This window comes from Mobula birostris, chromosome 6 (assembly GCF_030028105.1).
Source record: "Mobula birostris isolate sMobBir1 chromosome 6, sMobBir1.hap1, whole genome shotgun sequence".
In the NCBI taxonomy this organism is placed as follows: domain Eukaryota; kingdom Metazoa; phylum Chordata; class Chondrichthyes; order Myliobatiformes; family Myliobatidae; genus Mobula; species Mobula birostris.
Genome location: NC_092375.1, coordinates 64,529,682 through 64,546,626, shown reverse-complemented (window position 1 = coordinate 64,546,626; position 16,945 = coordinate 64,529,682). Strand labels below are relative to the sequence as shown.

Genomic DNA, 16,945 nt, shown 5'->3' with positions numbered 1-16,945 from the left:
ATGTATTTGTTGGAAAAAGTATCTGAACCTCTAGGATTATCAGTTCCTTTAAAGGGGAAATTAGAGTCAGATGTTTCAATCGATGGGATGATAATCAGGTGGAAGTGTGGGAGGCCCTGCCCCATTTAAATATCATAAACATGGTTTTCACCATCAAAGTCTGATCCTCACCATACAGGCTTTTGGAAGTGTGTCATACCTCGGTCAAATGAGATTTCTGGGGATTTCAGAAAAAAAGTTGTTGATGCTCACCAGGCTGGAAAAGGATACAAAACCATTTCTAGAGTTTCACCAATCCACAGTCAGGCAAATTGTGTACAAATGGAGGAAATTTAACACTTTCGTTACCCCCCCCCCCCCACAGGAGTGGTCGACCAACAAAAATCACTTCAAGAGCAAGGCGTGTTATATTCCAGGAGGTCACAAAGAACCCCATGGTAACATCCAAGGAGCTACCAGCATCTTGCATTGGCTAATGTTAGTGTTCATGAGTTTACCATCAGGCAAACACTGAACAACAATGGTGTACATGGCAAGATTGCAAGGAGAAAGCCACTACTCTCCAAGAAGAACACTGATGCACGACTAAAATTTGCTACAGACCACATGGATAATCCAGAAGCTTATTGGAGGAATGTTCTGTGGATGGGTGAGTCCCAAATAGAACTTGCTGGCTTAAATGAAAATCAATATGTTTGGCAAAAAGCAAACACTGCATTCTAGCACAAGTACCTCATCCCTTGTGTGAAACACAGTGGCAGCAGTGTCATGGTGTGGCCTGCTTTGCTGCCTCAGGACCAGGACGGCTTGCCATCATTGAGGGAACTATAAATTCTGAATTGGACTAGCAAATTCTACAGGAAAATGTCAGGGTATCCATTATTGAACTGAAGCTCCAGAAAAAGTGGGTCATGCAGCAAGACAACAACCCTAAACACACAAGTCAGTCTACCAAAGCAGAAGAAATTTCATGTTTTGGAATGGCCAAGTCAAAGTCCTAACCTTAATCCTATAGAAATGCTGTGGAAGGACCTGAAGCAAGCAGCTCATGCAAGGAGGCCCACCAGCATCCCCGAGCTGAAGCAGCTTTGTAAGGAGGAATGGCCTAAAATTCATCCAAGCCAATGTGCAGGACTGAACAACAGACACTGGAAATGTTTGGTTGAAGTTACTGCTGTACCGGGGGGGTCACACCAGTTACTGAAAGCAAAGGTTCACATACTTTTTCCAACTAATACATGCAATATTGGATCATTTTTCTCAATAAATGAAGTATAATTTTTGTGTTGTTTATTTAATTGGGTTCTCTATCTAGTTTTAAGACTTGCATGAATATCTGATCATATTTTAGGTCACATTATGCAGAAATAGAGAAAATTCTAAAGTGTTTCTAGCACCACTGTAAAAGAGCAAATATTATAGTCACTGGGAATGGACACAAAGTCATTGGTATCAAGCAGGCACCCAGCACAAGAGGGCAATATACATTGCAAGAGGATTTCATTCCTGTTTAGTATTTATTTTTCCAAAGAATAGATATTCTGAAAAGTTGTTTTAGTTGCTCTTGCCTTACTGTGAATCCGCTTTACCATTTGCTTTTTGAAAAAAAAACAACTTAGTAAGGCTAATGGATAGTTATAATTGAAGATATACTGAATAAGGTAGATGATCTCATAACTCAGTTAGAGATTGACAGGTATGACGTTGTGGGCATCACTGAGTTGTGGCTGAAGGAAGATCATAGTTGGGAGCTTAACATCCAAGGATATACCTTGTATCAAACAGGCAGATGGAGTGGGGTGGCTAACAAATCCTTAGAAAGAGGAGACATAGGACTGGAAGTGGTAAATTCCTTGTGGGTAAAGTTAAGAAACTGCAATGCTAAAAATACCCTGATGGGAGTTACTGTTAATACAGACCCTCTAACAGTAGTCCGGATGTGAGCTACAGATTGCAAATGAGAGATACAAACGCATGTAATAAGGGCAATGTTACGATAGTCATTGAGAACTTAAATATGCAAGTAGATGGGGAAAGCCAGGTGATGCTGGATCCCAAGAGAAGGAATTGGTAGAATGTCACCAAGATGGCTTTTTAGAATAGTTGTGGTTGAGCCTACTAGAAGAAAGGGGCAGAATTAAGTATAGTTGCTGTTACTAAGGAGAAGGTGCCTGAGAAACTGAAAGGTCTGAAGGTAGATCAGTCACCTGGACCAGTTGCATCACACCCCAGGTTCTGAAAGAAGCAGCTGAAGAGATTGTGGAAGCATTAGAAATGATCTTTCAAGAATCACTAGATTCTGGAATGTTTCTGGAGGACTGGAAAATTGCTAGTGTCACTTTATTCTTTGAGAAGGAAGGGAGGCAGAAGAAAGGAAGCTATAGGCCAGTTAGCCTGACTTCTGTGGTTAGGAAGATGTTGGAGTCCACTACTAAGGATGAGGTTTCAGGGTAATTGGAGGTGTGTGATGAAGTTCAAAAGTTCAGAGTAAATTTATTAACAAAATACATGTACTTCACCATATAAAACACTGAGATTAGTTTTTCTGTTAGCATACTCAGTAACTTTAAGACACAATTGAATCAATGAATGACTGCACCCAACAGGATGGGCAGACCACCAGTGTGCAAAAGACAACAAACTGTCCAAATACAAAGAAAAAAGAAATAAATAAATAAGAAAGCGATAAACATCGAGAACATGAGCTGAAGAGCCTTGAAAGCATGTTCAAAGGTTATGGGAAGAATTCCGTGATGAGGTGAGTGAAGTTGTGTGAAGATTGACAAACGGCGGTGGGAGGAGAAGATGGTGGCATGACGTAGCTCGCAGTGGCCACTCCGGTGGTGATGTCTGTTATCTGTCAAGTAGGGTGCTGTGCACAATCCTGATTTGATGGAGACAGACGTGACAGCACGGAGGAACATCTGGTGAAACTTCTGAAATGCCTGCTTCGCTGCCGCTGCTACTGTGTGATCCAGAATCTCCGAAGGGGAAGGCTCCGAGTCCTCGGCTTTACTTGTTGCTCAGTGGCCAGGGCGGGGTTGAAGCGCTCAGCAGAGGATGGTGCTAAGTGTCGGAGGGCTGGTCGGAGGTTCAAAGTTTTCAGACGGACTCAGAGTCCGCTGCGGTCAGGTGCTTTCAGTGAAGTTTGGCAAGTTTGCGGCCCTTGGAGGTTCATGGCAGGGAGAGTTTCTCCCTTCTACTGTCTGCGTGAGATGATGGGGCTATCGGGACTTTGAGACTTTTTTTTTTACCGTGCCCATGGTCTGCTCTTTATCAAATTACGGTATTGCTTTGCACTGTTGTAACTATATGTTATAATTATGTGGTTTTGTCAGTTTTAGTCTTGGTTTGTCTTGCGTTTCTTGTGATATCATTCTGGAGGAACATTGTATCATTTTTTAATGCATGCATTTCTAAATGACAATAAACGAGGACTGAGTGTCCTCATAATCTAATCTAATTTTGTAAAACAACAGTGTGGTCACATGCAGCGGCCTCTTGGGGGCCAACCAAATGTGTTTTTTTTCCCCCTTTCTTTTTAAAAAAATCATTTTTATGATTGCAAGACAATCAGGACTCCAAGTTCATCCGGTACTGCACGTTTACCCCATGAGTGAGCTAGCTGCCCGTTGGTGGAGAAGCTGGACTTAGTGCTGACCGTGTTGCTGTCTGCTAAAGGAGGGTATCAGAGTTGGTACCCAGGGCAGATCCTCTGAAGTGATAATATTCAGGAATTTAAAGTAGCCAACTCTTTCCACCTCTAACCCATGAGAACTGGCTCTGGACCTCCACTTTCCTCCTCATGAAGTCAATAATCAGCACCTTGGTCTTGCTGACATTGCTGATCACACCATTGTTGGCTGAATTAAAGGTAGTGATAAATCAGCATACAGAAAGATGATTAAAAATCAGGCTAAGTGGTGCCATAACAATAACCTTTCAGTCAAACTTAAAAATGGCCTTGGAGCTGTACTTGGCCTCACAGTCATAAGCATAAAGCGAGTAGAACAGGGGGCTAAGCACACAGCCTTGTGGTGCACTTGTGCTGTTAGAGACCAAAGTAACAGTAGGGCAAAGTAGGCTAAAGTCAGCATGGTTTCTTTGAGGGGACATTTTGCCTGACAAATCTGTTAGAAATAATAGGCAGGATAGACAAAGAGTCAGTGGATGAAGTTTACTTGGATTTTCAGAAGGCCTTTGATAAGGTGGCACATATGCGGCTGCTTAACATGATAAGAGCCCTTGGTATTACAGGAAAGAAACTAGCATGGAAGGAAGACTGACTGGCAGGCAGGAGGCAAACAGTGGAAATACAGGGGGCCTACTGTGGTTGGCAGCTAGTGGCTAATGGCGTTCTGTAGGGATCAGTATTGAGAAAGCTTCGTTTCACATTGCAGATCAATGATTTGAATGCTGGAATTGAACGTCTTTTGGCCAAGCTTACAGATGATAAGAGAGGTGGAATGGCAGACAGTGATGAAGTAGTAGTGAATCCGCAGAAGGACCTGGATTGAGAGAATAGAGAGTAGTTGCAGATGGAATAGGGTGCAGGGAAGTGTATGGCAACGCACTTTGGTGGAAGGAATAACGGCACAGACCATTTTCTACATGGGAGAAAATTCAAAAATCAGAAGTGCAAAGGGACTTGCGAGTCCTTGTGCAGGATTCCTTAAAGCATAACTTTCAGGTTGAGTCAGTGGTAAGGAAGGCAAATGCTATGTTAGTATTCATTTTGAGGTGACTACAATACAGGAGCAAGGATATGATACTGATATTTTATAAGGCATTGGTCAGAGCATAATTGGAGCATTGTGAGCAGTTTTGGGCCCCTCATCTAAAGAAAAAAATGTGCTGGCATTGGAGGGGGTCCAGGGGAGGCTCACAAGAGTGATTCTGGAAATAAAAGGGTTAATGTATGAGAAGTGTTTGATGGTTCTGGACCTATACTTGCTAGAGATGTGTGTCTGTCTGTCTGTATGTGTGGAATCGCATTTAAACCTATAATAGTCATACTTTATTGATCCCGAGGGAAATTGGTTTCCGTTACAGTTGCACCATAAATAATTAAATAGTAATAAAACCATAAATAATTAAATAGTAATATGTAAATTATGCCAGGAAGTAAGTCCAGGACCAGCCTATTGGCTCAGGGTGTCTGACCCTCCGAGGAAGGAGTTGTAAAGTTTGATGGCCACAGGCAGGAATGACTTCCTATGACACTCAGTGTTTCAGTAACATACTGAAAGTCCTAAATAGAGTGGATTATGGAGAAAATGTTTCCTAGAGCTGGAGAGTCTAGGACCAGAGGGCATAGCTTCAGAATAGAAAAATGATCAGAGATGAAAAATTTCTCTAGCCAGAGGATGGTGAATATGTGGAACTCATTGCCACAGATGGCTCCGAAGGCCAAGTCAGTGAGTATATTTAAAGCAGACGTTGACAGGTTCTTGATTAGACAACACGTCAAGGGTTACGGACAGAAGGCACAAAATGGGATTGAAGGAATAATAAATCAGCCATGATGGAATGGCGGAGCAGAGTCGCTGGGCCAAGTGTCCTAATTCTGTTCCTATGTCTCATGGTCTTAAGAATAAAAATCACTTCAAAGCAGACAGTTGTACAAATTTCAACGAGAGCTGAGAACAGCAAGAATTGCAAAATAAAACCAAGTGATTAAAACATCGCAATATAAAACTCAACAAAGAACATTTCAGCACCTTGACCCTCTTGTCAATCAACCAGATTATTTTTTCCCTGACTTGGCTCGATATCCATTATGACTGTTTGACAAGGATGTTAGACTTCAAAATTTCAAAGTTTTCTGGGAGAAGACTGCTATGGCCACCTGCATAATGGGAGTTTTGTGAATAGCCCAAACTCTATTTTTACAATTATGCTCCTTTGATTTGAACTTTAACTGATCCTTATTACTTCCTTTTCCACAAAAGAGGAAAATGGAAGTTTACCGTCCTGATCAAATATTTTAAATTAATCATGTCACTCCTTTGTTTCCCATATGTATGACAATTGGGGTCTTTCCTCATTCGCATGTCTCTTCAGACCTGGGACAATTATGGTTAATTTACATCATACCATTTCAAGACCAATAAATGCTTCTAAAGTATGATGACACTGAGAATTGAACCACCTAATATTCTAAATGTGGTTTAAATCAACATGCCCTCTTCTCATTGTAGTACAAGTGCTTGAGAACACTCATTGTTTCAGGATCAGCTTCTTCCCCACTCCATTGGATTTTTAACTGGACCATGAACACTACTTCGCTATTCCTCTTTTGCACTATTTTATTGTAACGTAGTATTTTTTTAATGTCTTGTATTGCACTGCTGCAACAAAGCAACAACAAATTCAACTGTGCATGTCAGAATGTGATTCTGATCATTTTCCATGCAAACACAACATAATCTTTACTCCTTGGAATTTCAAGGCACTGTACATTGAACAAATGAGTTCAATTTTAAAATTACGAGTATGAAAGTCAACAGAAAAATCGGGGCAGTAGTTTGTTATTAAAGCACTCCAGTGTGCTTAGCAGTTTGAATATGACAAGGTGGTGCGTGCCTTGAATGTGCTTCCAAAGGTGATAGCAAATATAATTGAAGCATTTAAAATTAGCACATGATACGAGGAGAATGAAGGGACAGGGACTTCTGTAGACAGAAGGAACTAGTTTGGTTAGGCTTTTAATTACTCATTTAATTAGTTTGGCTCAACACTGTTATCTTTCTGGCCTAATCCTGTGCTGCAGTGTTCTATGTTTGTCCAAATCAGATTGGGGAATTTAGTAGACAAAGTCAGGATCCTGGTGCCAATACACCTATCAGTACAATGAGGGGAAAAACGCAAAGCTCTGTGTTACTACAGGATCTGTGCCAGACCTGTAGAACCTCTAACGTGCAAACCATGTCATGGACAATGAAGCTCGGAACATTTTCTGCATCAACCCAGATCTCAGCAAGGAGCTTTCCCCTCTCAAAAACGATACAGACTGACTACTGATTTAGTCAATCTTAAACACTGAACCATGCTTCCAGAGGCAGGTAAGAACATTGCTGTCCTCTACGGTACAACTGCATACAAGCAAACACCGAAACAGACAACTGTTCAGATCTCAAGCCTGTCCTTGCTAAATTGCATGGACTTGCTTTTACGTCACTTTTATTTATATGCCACCTGCTACAGAACCAGGCACCAGGGGTGAGAACAAAGAGGTGGCCATGGGAAGTGGAGGAGTAGCTATGGGATTACTTCCAGTCAGTAGGTCATAGAAACATAGAAAACCTACAACACAATACAGGCCCTTTGACCCACAAAGCTGTGCCAAACATGTCCTTACCTTAGAAATTACCTAGTGTTACCCATAGCCCTCTATTTTTCTAAACTCCATGTACCTGTCCAGGAGTCTCTAAAAAAAAAAAAAAAAAAAAGAAAAAAAGACCCTATAGTATCCGCCTCCACCACCATCACTGGACTGGCAGCCCATTCCACACACTCACCACTCTGCGTAAAAAACTTACCCCTGACATCTCCTCTGTACCTACTTCCAAGCACCTTAAAACTGTGCCTTCCTGTGTTAGCCATTCCAGCCATGGGAAAAAGCCTCTCTATCCACACGATCAATGCCTCTGATCATCTTATACACCTATCAGGTCACCTCTCATCCTCCGTTATTCCACGGAGAAACGGCCGAGTTCACTCAGCCTATTCTCATAAGGCATACTCCCCAATCCAGGCAACATCTCTTTTACTATTGACCGAACCCAAGATGTTGTACCCCATCTCTGGGCAATTTCAGGCCATGAAGTCGGTCACATCAACTGCACCTCCCCACATCGTGAAAGGACAGAGTCTCCCATCCCTTCCGCAATACCCCCTCAAGTCCAAGGCAACGTTTTATGAGGATGGAAGCTCTTTTCTGGATCTAGCAGGAAATCGATGTTCTGGCTATGTAATAAGTGACGACAGTGAAGTAATTGAGTAATTGCAGCAGCTGTCTCCACCCAGAAAGCTGAGCTACTTGCTCTGACTCATGCCTGCACCTTAGCAACCGACTAGTCTAACAGCGTGGCCTTATAACTTCTGCAATTCTGACATCGGGCAGTGAACTTGTAGAACCGCCGGGAAGATATCGGGCCCAAGTTCACTCGCCGGCTGAGCTCGAAGAAATAAATGGGTGAAAAGATAAGCAACGATCTTTTTGTGCTGTCGTTATTTGATCCAGAAAAGTTATGTTCACAGACAACACTACTGTATTAGCCCAATCAAAAGTGGTGACAATTCGGTACACAGGAGGAAAATTGAAAAGATGATTGAATGGTACCACAACAACCACCCCTCACTCAACACCAGTAAAACATAGAAACATAGAAAATAGGTGCAGGAGTAGGCCATTCGGCCCTTTGAGACTGCACCGCCATTTATTATGATCATGGCTGATCATCCAACTCAGAACACCGCCCCAGCCTTCTCTCCATACCCCCTAACCCCCGTAGCCACAAGGGCCATATCTAACTCCCTCTTAAATATAGCCAATGAACTGGCCTCAACTGTTTCCTGTGGCAGAGAATTCCACAGATTCACCACTCTCTGTGTGAAGAAGTTTTTCCTAATCTCGGTCCTAAAAGGCTTCCCCTTTATCCTCAAACTGTGACCCCTCGTTCTGGACTTCCCCAACATCGGGAACAATCTTCCTGCATCTAGCCTGTCCAATCCCTTTAGGATCTTATATGTTTCAATCAGATCCCCCCTCAATCTTCTAAATTCCAACGAGTACAAGCCCAGTTCATCCAGTCTTTCTTCATATGAAAGTCCTGCCATCCCAGGAATCAATCTGGTGAACCTTCTCTGTACTCCCTCTATGGCAAGGATGTCTTTCCTCAGATTAAGGGACCAAAACTGCACACAATACTCCAGGTGTGGTCTCACCAAGGCCTTGTACAACTGCAGTAGTACCTCCCTGCTCCTGTACTCAAATCCTCTCGCTAAAAATGCCAGCATACCATTCGTCTTTTTCACCGCCTGCTGTACCTGCATGCCCACTTTCAATGACTGGTGTATAATGACACCCAGGTCTCGTTGCACCTCCCCTTTTCCTAATCGGCCACCATTCAGATAATAATCTGTTTTCCTATTTTTGCCACCAAAGTGGATAACTTCACATTTATCCACATTAAATTGCATCTGCCATGAATTTGCCCACTCACCCAACCTATCCAAGTCACCCTGCATCCTCTTAGCATCCTCCTCACAGCTAACACTGCCACCCAGCTTCGTGTCATCCGCAAACTTGCAGATGCTGCATTTAATTCCCTCATCCAAGTCATTAATATATATTGTAAACAACTGGGGTCCCAGCACTGAGCCTTGCGGTACCCCACTAGTCACCACCTGCCATTCTGAAAAGGTCCCGTTTATTCCCACTCTTTGCTTCCTGTCTGCTAACCAACTCTCCACCCACACCAATACCTTACCCGCAATACCGTGTGCTTTAAGTTTGCACACTAATCTCCTGTGTGGGACCTTGTCAAAAGCCTTCTGAAAATCCAAATATACCACATCCACTGGTTCTCCCCTATCCACCCTACTAGTTACATCCTCAAAAAATTCTATGAGATTCGTCAGACATGATTTTCCTTTCACAAATCCATGCTGACTTTGTCCGATCATTTCACCGCTTTCCAAATGTGCTGTTATCACATCCTTGATAACTGACTCCAGCAGTTTCCCCACCACCGATGTTAGGCTAACCGGTCTATAATTCCCCGGTTTCTTTCGTCCTCCTTTTTTAAAAAGTGGAGTTACATTAGCCACCCTCCAATCCTCAGGAACTAGTCCAGAATCTAACGAGTTTTGAAAAATTATCACTAATGCATCCACTATTTCTTGGGCTACTTCCTTAAGCACCCTGGGATGCAGACCATCTGGCCCTGGGGATTTATCTGCCTTCAATCCCTTCAATTTACCTAACACCACTTCCCTACTAACATGTATTTCGCTCAGTTCCTCCATCTCACTGGACCCTCTGTCTCCTACTATTTCTGGAAGATTATTTATGTCCTCCTTAGTGAAGGCAGAACCAAAGTAATTATTCAACTGGTCTGCCATGTCCTTGCTCCCCATAATCAATTCACCTGTTTCTGTTTGCAGGGGACCTACATTTGTCTTTACCAGTCTTTTCCTTTTTACATATCTATAAAAGCTTTTACAGTCCGTTTTTATGTTGCCTGCCAGTTTTCTCTCATAATCTTTTTTCCCCTTCCTAATTAAGCCCTTTGTCCTCCTCTGCTGAACTCTGAATTTCTCCCAGTCCTCAGGTGAGTCACTTTCTCTGGCTAATTTGTATGTTTCTTCTTTGGAATTGATACTATCCCTAATTTCTCTTGTCAGCCACGGGTGCACTACCTTCCTTGATTTATTCTTTTGCCAAACTGGGATGAACATTTGTTGCAGTTCATCCATGCAACCTTTAAATGCTTGCCATTGCATATCCACCGTCAATCCTTTAAGTGTCATTTGCCAGTCTATCTTAGCTAATTCACGTCTCATACCTTCAAAGTTACCCCTCTTTAAGTTCCAAAGCAAGATGGGATACACGAAACAGTCCTCATTAGGGGATTGGAGGGGAACAGGGTCAGTAACTTTACATTAGTTGGTGCTATCATATCAGAAGATCTGGTCTAGGACAAGACTGCAAGTGCCATTTCAAAGAAGGCATGGCAGCACCTCTACTTTCTTAGAAGTTTACTCAGATTCAGCATGACATCCAAAACTTTGATAAACATCCAAAGATGCACAGCGGAGAGCAACCTGACTGGTTGCAGCACAGCCTGATACGGAAACACCAATGTTCAAGTAGGAAAAGCCTCCAAAATGCAATGCATACAAGTCCAGTTCATTAGAAGGCAAGTCCTCCCTACCACTGACCACAAGGAGCCACAAGTAAAAAAGCATCCACCAAGGGCCCCCACCAACTAGCCCTGCTCTATTTTCACTGCTGCCATCAGGAAGAATAGGGGCCTTAGGCCCCACACCACCAGGTACAGCAACAGTTATTGCCCTTCAACCATCAGGTTCCTGAACCAGCACGAATAACTTCACTCACCACAACACTGAACACAACCTCTGGACAGACTCAAGGACTCTACAATTCACATTCTCAGTGTTATTTATGTATTTACACAGCTTGTCTTTTGCACATTGATTGCCTGTCAGTCTTCCGTAGTCGTTCTTTGATTCTAATATGGTTATTATTCTATTATGGATTTACTGAGTATGCCCACAGGAAATTGAATCTCAGGGTTGTATATGACATGTACTCTGACAATTCTTTGTTCTACTGTGAATCTCAGGGTAATATATGGTGACATATACATACTTTGATAATACATTTACTTTGAACTTTAGAGTGCAGCACCTCACACTTGTTCAGAATCAACTTCATCCAACAGCTTGGCATGGAAACACCAACGCCCTTGAGTGTCGAGATCGCAACTTGACCTCATAAAATAAAGGGAAAATACTACGAAAATGTCTGTGTGAGGAGTGGCGTGCCACACAGTCTCTCTCTCGCTCCGCGCCTTGTAAAAGCCATGAAAAAACGATATCATGGACGCACACACGGACATGCAGACGCACACGCACATGCAGACGCATACGCACAGACGCGCATGCACGCAGGCACACGCCAAAAAAAAACCCACCAATGCCCTTTAAGCTGAAAAATCCTACAAAGTGTAGTGGATATGGCCCAGTCCCTCACAAGTAAAGCCTTCCCCACCACTGAGCACATCTACATGAAACACCGTCACAGAAAAGCAGCATGCATCAACAGGAACTCCCACCATCCAGGTCATGCTCTCTTCTCACAGCTACCATCAGGAAGGTGGTACAGGAGCTCCAGGACTAACACCAAGTTCTAGAACAGTTATTATCCCTCAGCTATCAGGTTCTTGAACCAAAGGGGATAACTTTACTCAATTTCACTTGTCCCATCACTGAACTGTTCCCACAACCTATGGACTCACTTTCAAGGATCTTCATCTCATGTTCAATATTTATTGTTTATTTATTTATTTATTATTTCTTTTTATTGTATTTGCAATTTGTTGACTTTTGCATGCTGAACACTCAAACTGCAGTCTTTCATTGATTCTAATATGGTTATTATTCTATTATGGATTTACTGAGTATGCCCACAGGAAATTGAATCTCAGGGTTGTATATGACATGTACTCTGATAATTAATTTACTTTGAACAAACTTTGATCTGGCGTTTCCCTACTCATACATGTTACTGATCTATAACTGCTGTATCCTTGGACAACTTTTGCAGCTGTCCGCAAAACCAGACTATTAATAAATTCTGCTTATTAAATCCAGTGTACTTCTTCCTCCTAGTTCAAAAACACACTCTTCCAAAAGTCTTCAGTACAGCAAGGAAGTTAATTGCATATGCTTCTTAAACATTATGGATTCTTTCTAATTTGTGAAAATTAAAATTTAATCACTAAAACCACATTGATCAATTATAAAGAAAAAAATGCCCGCGTTTACACAGCTCCCATTACAATCACAAACAAGAGAAAATCTGCAGACACTGGAAATTCAAGCAACACACATTAAATGCTGGAGAAACTCAGTAGGACAGGCAGCATCTATGGAAAGGAGTACAGTTGACATTTCAGGTAGAGATCCTTCATCAGGACTCATCCTATTTGTAGGCAACTTTCTCTGGACACATTGATCTTTATTTCCTTTTGTTGTGTCTGACACTTTTTTTGCCTGATTATCCTATTGCTCACCATTCATATTTCCCAACTTTCAGTATGTTTCTGATAACTCTAAAGTTTGCACTATTTAACTGCTAACCAAGCCAATAATAAATTACAGGACTAATTTAATCACACTTGCTGTACTGTCCAACTGCAATAAGAGACAAAATGGAGAAACTGCCATTCCATGGTGCATTTCTATTGAGCATAGTTATTGCACCAATCTGTTGATACTTTGGGAAATGAATGCATTTCACAATTCAATTTTCAGATGACTACGTTTGCCCTGGTTACTCCTTCTCAAAAAGGCTGAATTGAAAAACATGGTTTTGAAGAAAACACAAGGCTATTTACACTGCCTGCAGAAGTGAAATATTTATGCGTTGTCTAAGAGCAACGATTATATTTTTAAAAATTTTTACTTACTTAGTGACGCAACCTGGTAATAAGCTTGCACCACCTAACTGCAACCATGTGATCAATTAATCTACTAACCTGTAGACCTTTGGAACGTGGGAGGAAACTGGAGAACCGGCAGAAAACACATGTGATCATGGGGAGAATGTACAAACTCCTTAAAGACAGTGGCTCTGTAACATGTTAACATTATATTTTACCATACTACAAGAAAAATAAATACCTTTAATAGCAGAAGTATCTATCCCAAGATTTTTCAGTTTGTCGCATGTCTTCTCAATACATTCCACAACAGAATGTAAAATTTCCTTAGGATCCTCTTCTACCCACCTTCAGTAAAACAAAAGAAAAGAATTTTAGAACTTACAAAACAGGAGCAGCAATTCAACATCTTGGATCTGCTCCATTAAAGGAAATCATGGGCAGTCTTGTTCACTTCCCTTCTTTTCCTGATGATTACAACCTTGAAGTTTTTTTTAAAAAACCATCAATCCTCCTGCACAGGTTTCTAAAAATTTACAAATCTCTAAAGCAATTTCTCCTTAACTTTGCTCTAAATCAGGGTTCCCAACCTGGAGTCCACAGACCCCTTGCTTAATGGCACTGGTCCATGGCATTAAAAAAAAAGATAGGAACCCCTGTTCTAAGGGTCAACTCTAAATCCAGAAATGGTGCCCCTTTGTTTTAGACTCACTATTTTGGAATAATAAGCTTCTCAGCATCTACTGGTGTCAATTTCGCCCAGAAACTTTAATGGCTGAATAACATCTTCGCTCATTCATTTCAGATTTTGAAAAATGATGAGCAATCTAATGAAAAGTTCTATTAAAGACAACCTGAATATCTTGTCTACCCATAATAGTCTGGCGCATCAGTATTCTCATATTTATCAAATGCCATCTTTTTGGAAACATTAAGCTAGTCCAGTGCTTGAAGATTTGTCTCTGAACCCTCAAAGGCAATCAAAAAAAGGTGGTCCAGGAAAATATGACTGATAAATCCCCATATAGTGACTCAACCAACCTTTGTTCAATTATAAGCCACAAACCAGTTATCTCCAAGCATGTAATCCAGTCTTATACTTTATAATTTCTATCTTTGCACCCAAAATAATCCTCCGTTGAAAGGCTTCTCACTAGAATTGACAAATTCCATCCTTAAATTTTGTTAAAATTGTTAAACACAATTGTTTACCTGCTCAGCTGCCTTTGCTATCAGCACTGCATGTTAGAGAGATCGTATTGCATCTGTATTACCCTTCATTTATTCAATTGAAATATTACATGCCAAGTAGCATTTCCCACCCCAAACAGATCCAGTAGTTATTGCAACTTTTCTTATCCAAAGGATTCACGCTATCTTTTTCCATCAGCTGTGAAAATCTATTGAGATTAACTATGAATGTGGCAAATACATGTCCCAGCTGGCTCATCTCCTGCACTGAGCTTCTCAAATAGTATCATTACCTTTAATAACTCCAAGTTCCTTATCAAGCCTAAGATTTGTCTCCAGTTGCAAGGGTCTAATCTTTTTCTTTGGTTAAACTCACCTGACACTACTTTGAGCAAAAGCATATTTTTATCATTAAAATAGATATTTAATGTATTCTGAATGGGGTTACTAAACTGCCCACATCAGAAACTCTTTAGAAATTCTGCCAAAATATATGCAGATAACATCAGTTACTCGATTGATTGCATTTGCTTCATTAACCAATTCTGGCAAGATAGGTTAGTCAGAATACACAAAACATTAAGGGTACATGTCTGACAAAACAATGCCTACAGAAAGAAATGTTATTTGTCCGCATTATTGAAATGGCACATTCTGCTACAGAACACTTCCCTTTTAAATCAACATGCAACAAAGGGCAGAAAGGTAAAACAGTGCAGAATTTTTAACTTCACAGAATAAACTCCCACAAGATGGGCATCTTTCACATATGAAAGAAGCCAGACAAGTTATGCAGAGGTGTACGAATTACCAGCAGCAAAAAAATGCCAATATAAACCAGGGACAATTCTGCAAATCAATTCTTTCAAAGATCATGTCCAAAGTGCAATGTTCAAATATTTGTCAGCTATTATATGTCAAATGTTTTACTTGCTCAATGATAAAGTTTAGAAGCCAACTGAAGATTCAATTCTAAGCCTTTCAGTCTTGTAAGATGAAAAATATTCAGGAAAGCAATGACTGGGGTGGGGGGCAGAATTCTAAGAAGCTGTTTAATATTGCTACAAAATCTAGAACTTAAGGGGCTTAGTACCACAAGGATGGCAGGTTTCCCTGCGCAAGGTGTCATAAAACTTTGGAATATATAGGTATCATTGTGATTAACCTTTCATCATTATAAAAACGTAATGAAATACAATTGACCCAAAACATTAACTGTTTCTCACACCACACTGATCTGATGAACATCTCTGCCATTTTCTTCTAATTTCACACTGCTGGCTACTGCAATTTATCACTTTTCATTAACCATCTTAACCTTATACAACGTGCAAGCTCTTAAGGATACTTTATCATAATGAACATGGGGAGTAACAACCAACTGCTGAAGCTTGCTCATTCAACAATAATTAACACCAGAGTTTCATAATAAGAAATGAGACATAATGGAGCACACAAAGATAAATCTTGAGTAGGAGAGCAAAGAGATGTAATTGTCAACACAAGAGATTCTGTAGATGCTGTAAATCTGAAGAAATCTCAAACACAAAATGCTGGAGGAATTCAGCAGGTCAGGCAGCATCTATGGAGAAGAATAAACGGTCCATGTTCTGAGCTGAGACTCGTCAGGTCCTGATCGGCCCCTGATACAATTCCCGTATTAGATTTGATAAATCAGTGTTGAGATTAATCCAAGGATTGTAAAGTTATTCATGAAAACCTGGAGTTGTTACTTATGGAACCAGGGATGGAGTTTTTAGATTATGAGAGCACTCAGTCCTCTTTTATTGGCATTTAGAAATGCATACATGCATTAAGAAATGATACAATGTTTCTCCAGAGTGATATCACAGAAAACAAGACAAACCAAAGACTAACACTGACAGAACCAGATAATTATAACATATAGTTACAGCAGTGCAAAACAATACCATATTTTGATAAAGAACAGACTATGGGCACGGTAAAAAAAGTCTCAAGTCCTCATTGACTCCCGAGTCCCCGATAGCAGGTGGCAAAAGGGAGAAACTCCCTGCCATAAACCTCCAAGGCACTGACAACTGCTGATGCCTTGGAAGCAGCCGATCACAGCCGACACGGAGTCCATCCATCCGAAAATTTCGAGCCTCCGACCAGCCCCTCTGATACAGCCTTCCAAGCGCCATCCTCTGCCGCCCGCCTTCGACCTAGCCCCAGTCGCTGAAACAATCAAAGCCGAGGATTTGGGGCCTTCTGCTCCGGAGATTCCGGTTACCACACAGTAGCAGCGGCAGCGAAGCGAGCATTTCAGAGGTTTCTCCAGATGTTCCTCCGTACTCTGACATCTGTCTCCATTAAATCAGAATTGTGCGCAGTCCCCTACTTGACAGATTGCAGATATCATTCACCGGAGAGGCCGCGCGCGCTGCGTCGTGTCGCCATCTTCTCCTCCTCCTCCTTCTTGGATTAAAATACAGGAAAAGACAAATGTTGGAAATACACATTTTCCAGGAATTCAGCAGTTTCTGTGAACTATCAACTACAATATTCTACTTGCTGATAAGGGTGTAATATCTTGATAT

General features: G+C 41.3%; 1 protein-coding gene across 1 annotated transcript in view; it reads right to left on the bottom strand.

Moving 5' to 3' along the window:
* LOC140199072 (glycerol kinase) overlaps window positions 1-16,945 on the bottom strand; it is a 114,343-nt gene that overhangs the window by 80,678 nt on the left and 16,720 nt on the right. Inside the window, exon 3 of the mRNA XM_072260539.1 lies at window positions 13,435-13,541. Coding sequence (XP_072116640.1) covers window positions 13,435-13,541 — 107 coding nt within the window. The remainder of the gene's footprint in view (window positions 1-13,434; window positions 13,542-16,945) is intronic.